This window comes from Gavialis gangeticus, unplaced genomic scaffold (assembly GCF_001723915.1).
Source record: "Gavialis gangeticus isolate Ggan-Ray unplaced genomic scaffold, GavGan_comp1, whole genome shotgun sequence".
Taxonomy (NCBI): Eukaryota; Metazoa; Chordata; order Crocodylia; family Gavialidae; genus Gavialis; species Gavialis gangeticus.
The window spans coordinates 33,190,427-33,202,984 of NW_017729001.1; the positions used below are offsets into that span (position 1 = coordinate 33,190,427).

Below are 12,558 nucleotides of genomic sequence, written 5' to 3' on the forward strand. Positions count from 1 at the left end.
AGTCTTCACAGGCTCTAACTGCATCTGCTCAGGCTCATGGGTATTCCTTGCATACGTGTCCTGTATGTTGGAAGAGAACAGGCCCCTGTGAGTCACAGTCTATGCTTGGTCCTTACGTACACTTCTGTTTGTCCTTGAGAAGACCACATGTGGCACAGGGCTTGAATGTGGCAGTGAAGGTCTTCTGATATTATTTACTTGATCTCTTATTAGTCACAGCTCCTTAATGCTGTGAAATATCCACTCTCATTTGGATCTAAAATTACAAAAAACACCCCCCAAACTTGATTGACATATCAAAAGTTGAAATCTGCATTAAAAAGGGCAGAGAGAGAGATGCTAGAACCATAAGCCACGACAGGCCTAAAATTAGAAAAATCTCACACAGAGTACGTACCTTTGTGCCTAGGTACAAATATAAATGGTTTCAGAGATAAGTTTTATGTTAGTGCTGCTTAAATGTCTTTCTTTTCAGTGTTATAGTTATTTCACTGGATGAAAAACATTTGGTCTATATTAATTCTGTGAATTTTTTATTTTAAACTAGTTAAAGACTTTTCCGGCAAACTGGCCTGATACGGTTTCCTCTCCCCACCCCTCCAAAACAATTGTTATTGGGCTCATAATGTAATCTTGTTGTCTTTTTCTGTATTGTAGTTTTTCTAGCATATTTACAATGTTATCAGTTGTTTGGGATTCAGTGTAATAATTAATGCCATTGAAAATGCACCATACTTTTATTGGTTGTAAATGTCAGGTGGAAATAATTTAATAAACAGGGTTATCATAGAAAAATAAGTTTCCCAAGGGAAGAAGTAAACTGATTTAGCGCAGCCTTGAAGTGAGCTTAAAAAACATGAAGCCCTCAGCCCTTCAAAATTAGAGAGAGAAAAAGAACGGACTCCCCTTAAAAGTAAACCGGAGTCAGAATTTAATTTCATCATAGTGCAAGCACTGTTTCATTAGGTATTGAGAAGCGATGGTGTGACCTGCCTTCCAAGTAGATAGGAATACTTAGAAATGGGGAGGGGATTGTTTGAGATTTTTGTGTTTCAGTAGGTCAGAAAGTTTAAAAAGGTGTGAACAGCTTCATACTTACCCATTTCTAGCTAGAAATGGAAATGTATGCTTTACCTGTGGACAAGTGAACATTTGTAGAGGATGTGAGGTTATACGCTGCTGTATTTTAAAAAGGCTAGTAGTACTTTAATGGTTTTCCCATTATGCTAATAATGTTTTCTTGCAGTGAGGGTCCCTTTGCTGAATCTATCTTCCATTTTATAGTCTCCTATTAACTCTTCCCGTGGGTAGTTTTAGGTAAGTCCTAATGTATCTTTTGTCTGGAGGCATCCAAAAGCAGAATGTGATTTTTTCGCTTTTTTTGAAATGTAATTTTTTTGTTTTTCCAGCAGACATATATGGCTATGTAGAACTTTAGAAGACTGGTAGATTTATCTCAAAAGCTAAGAAGTATTAGTCAGCAAGTATTTGTTGCAAACAGTCGATTTCATTTTATTGATGCTAAAACAAAAATGGCCATTTAAGGTAGTCAGGGTCCTCTCATCTTTGTTCACAAACGATGATCATTAGCTAGATTTTTCCATTTGCTTTGTCAAATTGGGCAGATGCATTCAGTGATAACTAATAGCGATCACTTACAAAGCACTTTTCAGCTCTAGATCTTAGCTCTTTGTAAAGCAATGTGAGCAGATAGATAGCTTTTGAATTCCAGATGTAAGGAGGCACCCCACCAGTGTTCGTTACAATTTTTAGATTAATAGGACAGATATTACATTTTTGAAAGCAAACATTCTTCATGAACCCCAGCTGTTAGAAAACAGAGAATAAATCTCAGCTATAATCAACTAGCCAAAAACTCCTGGTTAATTTTTATTTTTCAGGCTGGTATTCAAGGATTGCACTAAAAATAATGCCATGTCAAGAACTGCAACAGTTCTAAAAACCCTAAATATGTAGAAAGAAAATAATTTATTATATCCTTTCAAAATCTACTGCAGTGGAGCAAAATAGAATAACACATTTCACATTCACCGAAACAGCCCTGTTTCCTTGGTGTGTCGTATGTAAGAACTGTTACACCTAACCCTAATCATGCATTTGTAGCAGGGGCTGTCTATACAGACTGTGCAGGTCACCCCCCCACCAGGTAGTATTTGACTTGTAAATCTAACCTCTCGCTATGTACTTTCTGTATAGCAAGGACATAAGCAGCTCTGCAGAAAGTATTCAGTTTTCTTTGGTAGACATTTTTAACAAATGTTCTCAAAGAGGTTAGCCATCTGGTAGCTGCAAAGAATTTCCCTGTAAGCTGACACTATTTATTTTATAGGGTACTTAATCAATGAGTACTTCAGTACTTGATGTATAAGTACTGGAATCATTACTTAGATTGGACACATGAATTAACTAGCCATCTGGATGTATATTAGGAATAGGCTTCCCTTAGTTTAATTATCTTAATGGGGATATTTGGGTGTAGTCAGTAAAGGGGTAAAGATCTCTGTCCTCTAGAACAATTGTAATATTTGTATGAAGTCGCAGACTACCAAATCGTTAGGAAGAATTTGCTTTTTCAAAGCTCTGCAGAGTATTTAAGTAAATGAAGGGCCTGCAAAACAACTCAGATATTGTAGGGTGATTCCTACTTGCAGTTTTGAATTGTGTTTCATTGTTTGAGAAGTCTAATTTTTCAGTGGAAATGCTAAATGTTTCACTGCTTGTCTTATTGTTCTGCAGGACAGGGATTGAGCAGTTTGAAGAATGGGACTAACAGGATGCTACACTCTTTTCCAGGGTTGCCACAGCTGAAATAACCTGATATGTTATGGCTTTACATTTATTAGTACATTTTCTTATTTCTACAGTCACAGTCCTTTCAGACAGCACAAAACCAAAGATAAGCATGAGATCGACCGGATGACACTCACCGTGGTAAGGATTCTAATGATAGTTCATTTATATTTTTCATGCTTTGCTAATTACATTTCCTCTTAAAAAAAATGCATCAGCTGTGCAGCATCTACTTGGTGCAAAAACCGTTTTATTCAGTATGAATACATGCAGGAGCTATGCCCATAAACATTTCAAAGGATTGATAGCACAAGACTCAACTGGTTCCATAATGTTGCACAATGATTATTTTCTTGCTGCTTTTTCACTCAGAATGTGGAGTTACCAGATTCATTTTCCCCTGAACTGAAGTCCCTTTTGGAAGGGCTTCTACAACGAGATGTTAGCAAGAGGCTCGGCTGCCAGGGTAGAAGGTAGGCTCTGACTCCTTTGTCACTTTGAATGAAGGACCTACTGTATTTTACATTAAAATCTGCTTCCTGTTGCTGTAACATGTTAGTGCTGGCAAGAAGGTATTAAAGTGCCATATAGAGGTTTTTTTCAGCCTGCTTTGTATTCTTGGCAGGCTAAAATATTTCTTTTTGTGATGGAAGTTTATGCAGGAATTATAGCTAAGTTTGTTCTGAGTATTTTTTGGGTTTGATGGCAGTTAGCTTAATTTTATTTTGCATGTCAAACATTTTTGCTTGCTCTGTAGCCTTCATGCTTTTGCTTGATCTGGCTTTCTCTTTCAAGAAGCAACTATGTCTTGACTCAGCTGTCTTGAGGACTGTGCTTATTAGCTTATTTTAAATCATGTGGCCATCTTGTCACTGTTAAGAAAAGGTCAGTGTTTGCTGGCAGTTTTAGCATGAAAGTATTTGAGAATATTTGAGAACCTGGCCTCCTCCTAGTTTGCCCCCACAGTTAATTGCTGAAGCAGTTGAATCATTTAACCATCCAACTCCCTTATGTGTAGACATGTCTGTGGACAGTGATATTGGGGGGCTTTGAATGACACTAACAAAATACACACTTGCTTCTTAAATTCAGGGTTCCATTATGTAGGCAACAATCTCAAGATAAAAATAAAGTTAACACACTGAATAGGGGAGACTGGGAGCTGGGAACCACTTACAGGTTCTGCTAACAAGTGTATGGTTTAGTATTTAAGACAGTAATACATACTAGGAAGGTGTAGGTGTTTGGAAGCATTGATTTAGCTATAACCATTTTTCCATGTTCAAGTATTTATTTTTTCTCTTCTGTGCTGAGAAGGGAGTTCATTTTCCTAAATACAAATATATTTTACTGAGGCTTTGATGGAAACATTCAATCTTTAATGCTTCTAATTTAAATCAGTAGTTTAGAAATATGTTTCTGAAATCTGAGAAATCTGTTCTTTTTGGGTTTTTGAGCCACTTTTTTTTGTCTTTTGCAGTGCACAAGAAGTAAAAGAGCATCCTTTTTTTAAAGGGATTGACTGGCAGCAGGTCTATTTACAAAAGGTAAATACATTAAAAATCCAAGCAACTCTTATTATAAAGCAGTACAAAGAAGGTAAGGAGACTGAGATAAGATAATGGAGCAATTCTCCCTGCCTTGTACCTGGTGTAGCCCATAACATCCATGTTGATTTAAGAGCAACGTTGGTGTAAAATGTGAACATCAGTGTTAGTGAGTGAAGAGCTTTGATATGGAGCACTGTGGTCCCCCTGTGCACAGCTTCAAATAACTGCTTGGGAGAATCTTGCCTTATCTTTTAAATCATTTCTGCCCTCTGACTCTCGATAAACAATACTAGGAGATCTTTTGGGTGTCTTTAGAAGATGTTTTGCTGAAGGAATGGTATTTACTGAGGAGCCTTTTGGTATTGCCTTTTGGTTTGAGACCCTGTGAAGGACATGTATGAATGCAGAATGAACTGAAATAATGTACGTTAATTGAGAAATCGGCTGTGTAAACTATACCTTCCCACCTTTGACTTGTAGTACCCTCCACCATTGATTCCTCCCCGGGGAGAAGTAAACGCCGCAGATGCATTTGATATTGGCTCCTTTGATGAAGAGGACACAAAAGGCATTAAGGTATATATAGAATATTTTTCCATAAGTCTGTCATCTTTATACTTTTGGATGGAAGAGTTTGAATGACAGTTTTTGGCAGTCAGTACAGGTTCTAGTTATACTCACGCTTCACTGTAAGGGTGCGTATAACTTTGTATACTTCAGTGGGTATAGTTACATGCTTTAGAATCTTAATGATAGATAATAGAGCAAGTTATAGTGAATAAGGTTTTTTTTTTTTTACAGGTGTTGGTATATTTGTTTTACGTTCTAGGTGGACTGAAGTTCAGTTTCTTTAGCCTCAGGTGAATATAGGTTAATCAGATGGCTAAGTAACTTCAGTTTATAAAGCATTTGGACAAACATCTCAAGTTTTCCAAAGCATGTTTCCATGTTTTACAGCACCAGAATTCCAGGGTAAGGTTTTCATGCAGCTAGTTCTTGGTATGGAGAAAACACAATTGCATAACCGCGCAAGGATTTGTATGTTCCATGCATCCAGTAGCTATTTCAATAACTTTCCCACCTCTGACACATTCCGGATGAAATTTTCCTCTCTCCTAACCACCATGGCAATTTTATTCTTGGTACAGTTCTCCCTTGGGTTTCCACAGATATGTTTCCTGGAGATACTGGTGGGAGTTCAGTATATCAAACGAGGATAGATTATGCAGTAGAGAGTCCATATGACACATTAGAGAGAAAAATGTGTGTAGTAGCATGACTGCAACTTAACATTATCTTGTCCATTACAACTTCAGACCATATTAAGAACTTGAATCCTTCTAACGCTCCTGTGAGGTAGGTAATTACCATTGCAACTTCAAAATTAGGACTTCTCAGGTGTCTGAAAGCTGAAAAATGTGGGGGAGAATGCAGGAGACAGACCAGTATGGATATGGCCTGCTTAAATATTTTCCCCCTTTAGCATCTGTTCTCTGCCACTGCGAGAGAGAGCTGGGAAAATGGCCTAGACAGAGCTGTGGTCTGACCCAGTGCGGCATCGCTTATGTTCTTATGGATCTTCTTAGATGTTAGCATTACAATTAAACTAAAACCTATTTAAACAATGCAAAGGAAAGAAACTTAAGGTTACAATTATTCCATTCTTAACTTAATTTCTCATGCTTATCTAATGCAGCACCTAATATACTATTATGTCTTCTGCTCTGAAACCTCCTCAGTTGCTATACATAATGGGAGAGCTTAATGCTCAGGTTCAAAGGCATCTCCCCTTCATTATTTTTAACATACTTTTCTTTTATAGCTTGAACTTTATTCTTGTTATTAGAGGAGTGAGTCAGGAGAGAAACTAATTGCTCTAAACTTCCTAAGCAAAAACATATTAACTACCCACAGTGCCTAAAATGGGAGCTTGTCTGTCACTGTCACCTTCTGTAATTACCAGCAGTTGGCATAAAGTGGGTTTTAGATGTTCAGGAAGAAATATGAAGAACAAACAATGTTTTTCTACCTTAGAAGACTCCTCCTGAGCCATCAGTAGTAGTAGTAAATCTCATTTCTGGGAACACAGGTAAATATGATCTTGTGAGGAGCAACTAGGTTGTCCTTTTTAAATATTTGGGGGATCTTAAGTTTTCAGCAAGGCATGTATTTGTAAATCAAGCTGCTCTCTCATCACAGTTTATTCTTTGCCTAGGTTGTACATTAGTTATATTTATTCCCTGAGTCATGAGTCAGTGAGAGTTGCAATGTTGTGTGGAGACCTGCTTCTTCAGTTTACGCTTCGGCTAAGACTTTATAGTCCTTTTGTCAGGACTTGAATAGTCTAGTACATCTCAGTCAGGCCCAGAAGAATGAAGGTTTTCAGAAAAACAGCTTTTATAGCTTGCTGAGAAGAATGGCACTGTTTGGATACGAGCTCTTAATTGTTATATTTCTTTTCCACGGTCTGTGGTGATGAGTACAAGGGAAGCGCCCAAAGGCCCCAGTCAAGAGCAGAGCCTCTTTATCCATCTAATAGCTCAACATCGTCTTTGCTCCAGTGATTGTCAGCAAACCAGGCAACAGCTGATAGGATGTCATATAACAGCAGGGTAATCGGGTGCTAGGCAGAGGTCGGTAGAATGCGTTCCCAATTTATATTATTGAGTTCAGTTATTGTTCCTTCTTTTTGCAGCTGGTAATCCTCAGCCTGGCATTAGCTGGGGTTTTTTTGGGGTGTAAGGGAGGGGTCTGGTTGCTTTTTCCCCACAGATCTATTAGACCCTTGGCTGACATGTCTTGCCATAATGATTTTATTTTTGCTTTGCATCAGAACCATTTGGGATGAACAGCCCCAAGCGCAGACTGTTAGTGCAAGGATGCAATGGCCAGGTTTGTCTCTGGGAATCATGCTCTTGGTTCCAGGGCTTGTTTGGCTTAAATAAAACAGAAGGGAAGCTTCTTCTGCCCCGTTGCAACTTCACCCCGCAGCTTGCTCTCACTCCTCAGTGGTTCTCCGTACCCCTCACTGTGAGCAACCTCACGTTCAAATTGGCCCTTGTGACATCTCAGAGAAGAGGCCTTTGGTCTGAGAGCCTGCGTGACCCCAAGGGCCTTTGACATGCGTGGGGTCTGCCCATATCCCTTTGGAAATGAGAGCTCTTCTTCCAGGACGAGTTTGCCTGCTGAGCCTTAAATCTATAAGGGGCTTAGTGGGGTGGGAGGGAACAAGCATGGCTTTCTTTCCTTTCTGCTGGAAAGTCTTGACCTTGCTGGAGCCCAGGAGTGTGCATGTTCTCTTCAGTCCTCTGCTGCTTGGCTCTAGTTGACATCCTTTGTGGTTAGCCAAGCGAAGTGAGCACCTTACTATGCTTCTCTGAAACCTTACCATGCTTCTCTGAATGGGAAGTCCAGCTTTTCCAAAGAGGGCTGGAGCAATGAATGAACGGATAGCCAAGCTGAGATGAGGGGTGGAGCATCACTGAAGACTGAGTCTGAAACAGAAAGCACCAATCATCTTTTGGAGGAAAATATATAGGTCATGCTTAGCTCTGTACTACAGACTTGGTGCCAATGCATTCAGCCCACGAGGTCGCTGTATCAAACAACAAGAGAGTGCTCCTTTTCACGGAGCCAATAACTTAAACTGCATTGTGCTAAATGCAACTGAAATGCAGGAGTTAGTGTGGGAAGGGAAAAGGGCTTTGTGACATGAAAATTTGGTGAAATGAGCAGCTAACATTTACTGTATTTTAAAGGTGAATTATTAGTGACGTGAAGTTACTGTGGAAGCATGGAAAAGCATCTTTGTGGGGAAATTGCCTTTTCATATCAGCGTAGGATCCATTTTTACAGGTTTTTTCTAATCAGAATTTTTCTCTTGAAAGTGCTTTTAAAACCATTTGACATGCGTTCGACACTGATTGTATAACTGTGTTAAGAATTCAGCCATATAAAATATCTGTTTAAATATAATGGCGACAGAACATGACGGGGCACTATCGAACAAGACTTTCAGACCTATCATACCGAACAGTTTTTACTCGATCGCCCCCAAGGAACTAATATTTTGTACCCTGTACAAAACTACAGGCCGTCTTTTACTTTAAACAGTGTCAGAATCTGGTCTTCTAAAATGATGTCTAATGCGGCCTTGGAATCATCACGTGTCTATAGTGAGAGCAGAGCTTACTAAAATCCTCTTTTTATGACATTTTTCTTCCATAGTTGCTTGATAGCGACCAAGAATTGTATAAGAACTTCCCTCTGGTGATATCAGAACGCTGGCAGCAAGAAGTAGCGGAAACCGTCTACGATGCAGTAAATGCAGACACAGATAAAATTGAGGCCAGGAAAAGGGCCAAAAATAAGCAGCTTGGACACGAGGAAGGTAATACATTAAGTAAAACCAGCAGTATGTTGCATGCCTGGTAGTAAGCATGTTCCCAAGAGCACCTTGTTATTTTATATTGTCAGTCATGAGCTATCCTTAGAGATCATGCTCTAAATCAGTGGGGGCGAATGTTTTTGGGGTGTGCCACAAATGATCCCTGCACTTTCCTTGAGCGCTACTCTGATCCTCTCTCCCTGCCTGATCTGCTGCTCTGTTTTCTGCTCCCAGTCGTGTGCTCCCTGCCCGATCCCTTCTTCTGCTTTCTGTTTTCATTCCTGTGCTTCCTGCCTCACTTTTCCTGCCGTTTCTGCCACTGTATTGCCTTTCCCATCCCCAAGCTGCCACCTGCCATGCCCAGGCTGCCTGTTCCCCTTGTGGCATCTGTGCCCCATCTCTAAATAGTCCTCTGGATTTCATTAAATTTGATTAATTTATTTGTCATATTTCTATAATAGTTAATGAAATCTCTACTAGCTTCTGAAAATGCTTTGGGATGTTTTATAAATAGATCATTTGGCCTTTTTCAAAGAGCCACAAATAAATACTTTAAAGGCAAGAGAGAGTACTTTGTGGTGCCTTGAGTTGATTTCAAGTATAACCTATCTTCAGGTTATCCTGGATTTTAATTTGTGGCAAGGATGGGTATCGTAAATTAAAAACCTAGCCATTAAACTAAATGTAATGCCTTGCCTGGTATACCATGGACTGATGACTCTACTGGGATGTTTTGTTTGGTAATAGATCCGCTATAGTGGATCCATTATCATTGTCCAGATTGTGCATTGACCTGCATCCGCTCAGCTTTTACTTTGTGCTGAGGATGCATTTTGTCCCAAATTCTCCCTCCCCCTCCTCTACCACCACTTGATTCATATTGTTTTTGTGTGCTCTCTCAACATAGCTCAAAGCTTTTCCTTTGTGTGTTTTTTTAATAACCTATAATAAACTATGAGTGATGGCACTGAAACATGGGCATGTTTCTTCATCCAAATGGTGGTGCCAGCAACCCAAGGATTGCTTCCCTCATATATGCTAAGCAGCAGCCCCAGCAGGCTAGCTCATCACAAGAGCTCTAAATTGGAATTGCTATTAAATGAAAAAGGTGTCAAAAGCACAGCCACGGTCCCTGCCCTACAGTGTGTTATCTGCAGCCTTCTGTTTGTATTGTTCCTTCAGGTCTTCTGATAAATTCTTAATTAAGTGAGTCAGGGGTGGGGAAAGTAATATCAAATTGAAGAAGTCTTTTTTGACACTTGAAGTCAAGCAGAAGAGTCCTGTTGCAAGCCTGCAAGCTTGTCCAGATAGGTTGCTATGCAAGATTTTGCAGTTCATGCTTTCAGCTAGGAATCAGATGTCTTCTTCAACAGAGCCAGGTTCTGTTCTCAGTTACTCTAGTACAGTTGCATTGACCTTAGATGTAATTGGGAGCAGAACTGGGTCTGTGTGTGTGTGTGTGTGTGTGTATGTGTGTGTAATAACTAGAAAGCGACAGGGGACTTGCTCGTGGCAGGGGACTTGATCCAGAGAGTAGTGGGTGTGTGCAATTTTTGGTTGAGAGGTTTTGAAAAGCATGAGTAGGCTTTTACTGAACATGTCCTATTTCTAGAGTGCTCTGTATTGTAGCTTTACTTGCCATAATGACATTTTTATTTTATCCCAGATTATGCACTAGGGAAGGACTGTATTATGCATGGGTACATGCTAAAATTGGGGAATCCATTTTTGACTCAGTGGCAACGCCGTTACTTTTACCTCTTTCCAAACCGACTTGAATGGCGAGGAGAAGGAGAATCTCGGGTAAGCATAATTACTTGCTAATACTGTTGTCAGGAGGTATCAGAGGCAGGCAGGCAGTGTGGGCTAGACCTGCAAGTCCGCATGCAGCCACATGCTCCATGGAAGTTGTTGAATTTTGCCTGAGTAACTGGTGATGGCAATATGCTCGCACCTTTGCTCACACTGGGTGCATCTACACAAGCCTAATAACACTGCTCAGTAGTGTAGCCCAGTGGTTAAAAACTGTGCTAATAGCTTACTGCTTAGTGTTATTAGGCTAATGCTCAGTAAGTGTCACAAAATAACTGTGCCAGCGCTACTGTGCAGTAACTCTTGTTACTGCTCCTTTAGTTAGTACTTCATTAAGCAAGTACTAAACTAAATGTGCAGTGACTATGGTGCGTCAATGAACGTGTAGACACGCCCACTGAGTACCCTTTGAGTAGCTTTTTATTGTGTTAGGTGGTTGCGTCAGTTCTAAGAGCTATAAAATTGACTTTGCAAAATCATTTTTTTAAAGAATTTGGTAGTTCATGATGATGTTGTTTTTCATTTAGGATCTCTGGTGTATATATCCAAAAAAACATAAACTGGTAAGGTGATAGAAACTCTATAGCATTTGACTTCAAAGGAAATGCTATAGTACCTGTAGATCAGTCCACTTGTGATCTTGTTCTAGGGATGTCATCTCTGTATTTAGTTATGTTACTTCTTGAGACTTTGAACTCATTGTTCGTGCATCACAGCACTGAGTGAAAACTTTTATACAAAGCCTCTTGTAGGCATACATATAGATATGTAGTGCTCTTGTATTCCCCTTCAGCACTCGGCTAGTGTCAAGATTATTTAACAGTAGATGAAAATGTTTCACACAAATAATATTTAGGAAGTAAATAATGTGAAATGTAATTGTGTTTTCTGGGGAAACGTTTTTTTCCCCATAAGAACCTAATCAGTGCCAGCTTGGGTCAGAGCGAGGGTTCATCCAGCTCGGTATCCCGTCTCTGACAGATGAAGGAGTGGATACTTTACAGGGAGATCATTGAACCTGATACATATATTGAATGATCTTTCCCCTGTTCATTACCCTTCCTGGTGTCCACCGTCATGTGCTTAGATGTCAAAGGAAACATCTCTCTTTTATAGCATCTAGTCATGCTGTTATAATTTGCTCTTTGGAGTATATTTATCTCTACTTATACAAGCAAATTGATTACTTCATTTCATTGAGTCCACTCTCTTGCTATTTTTAGTCAATGTATCAGTCACTAAAAACTAAGGGCCAAATCCATTTAGATAGGTTAGTAACTATTCACAGGCCTAGTCTAAATGAATTAGGATTCTGTTGGCCAGCAGTTTCAAGGTGTAATTCTGCTTTATTTTTGCAATGTACTTTAGCAAAATCTACTGACAATGGAGCAAATAGTATCTGTGGAAGAAACTCAGATTAAAGATAAGAAATGCATCTTGCTGAGAATTAAAGGTGGAAAGCAGTTTGTCCTGCAGTGTGAGGTGAGACACCTGTTATGTTCAGTGGCTGTTAAAGAAGTTTCATGTGCAGATGTTAAATTTAGCAGACAGATGTCTAGGGGCCATCGTGATGTGCAAACTTGGGAAGTTTTTGCCATGCTGTATCTGAGAATTGGGTGAGAGATGACCACCCTGGGGTAACACAGCACACCTGAAATCATAGATTTCAAAGGGACTGGGGTCATTTTATTTACTGATAGTGCTTAAATTTTCAGAATTGCCAACCTGCGTGAGAAATCGAAGGCTTGCCCACACGTACAAGTGAATTGGTTGGTAATTAGAGCCAGGTGCTTACCATGGTTTTAAAGGTGGGCATTCTTCAGCCAGCATTTAACAGCTTTGGTTGCTACCACTTGTCTGGGCTTGACTAAGCTACTTAAAGCTGGAAGGCTGTATATTACCAATGTCCTGAGCAATTCATTTTCCAAAAAACTCCATAAAGCAGGTTGTTTAAAATACTTATATGGAAAGTGGGGGGGGGGGGCAGTTAATATTTCC

The 12,558-nt window shown here is 39.6% G+C and overlaps 1 protein-coding gene across 1 annotated transcript in view; it reads left to right on the forward strand.

The window, feature by feature from the left end:
* GRK3 (G protein-coupled receptor kinase 3) overlaps positions 1 to 12,558 on the forward strand; it is a 152,854-nt gene that overhangs the window by 132,888 nt on the left and 7,408 nt on the right. Inside the window, 7 exon segments of the mRNA XM_019506662.1 lie at positions 2,886 to 2,952; positions 3,184 to 3,284; positions 4,292 to 4,358; positions 4,842 to 4,937; positions 8,589 to 8,751; positions 10,415 to 10,551; positions 11,929 to 12,042. Coding sequence (XP_019362207.1) covers positions 2,886 to 2,952; positions 3,184 to 3,284; positions 4,292 to 4,358; positions 4,842 to 4,937; positions 8,589 to 8,751; positions 10,415 to 10,551; positions 11,929 to 12,042 — 745 coding nt within the window.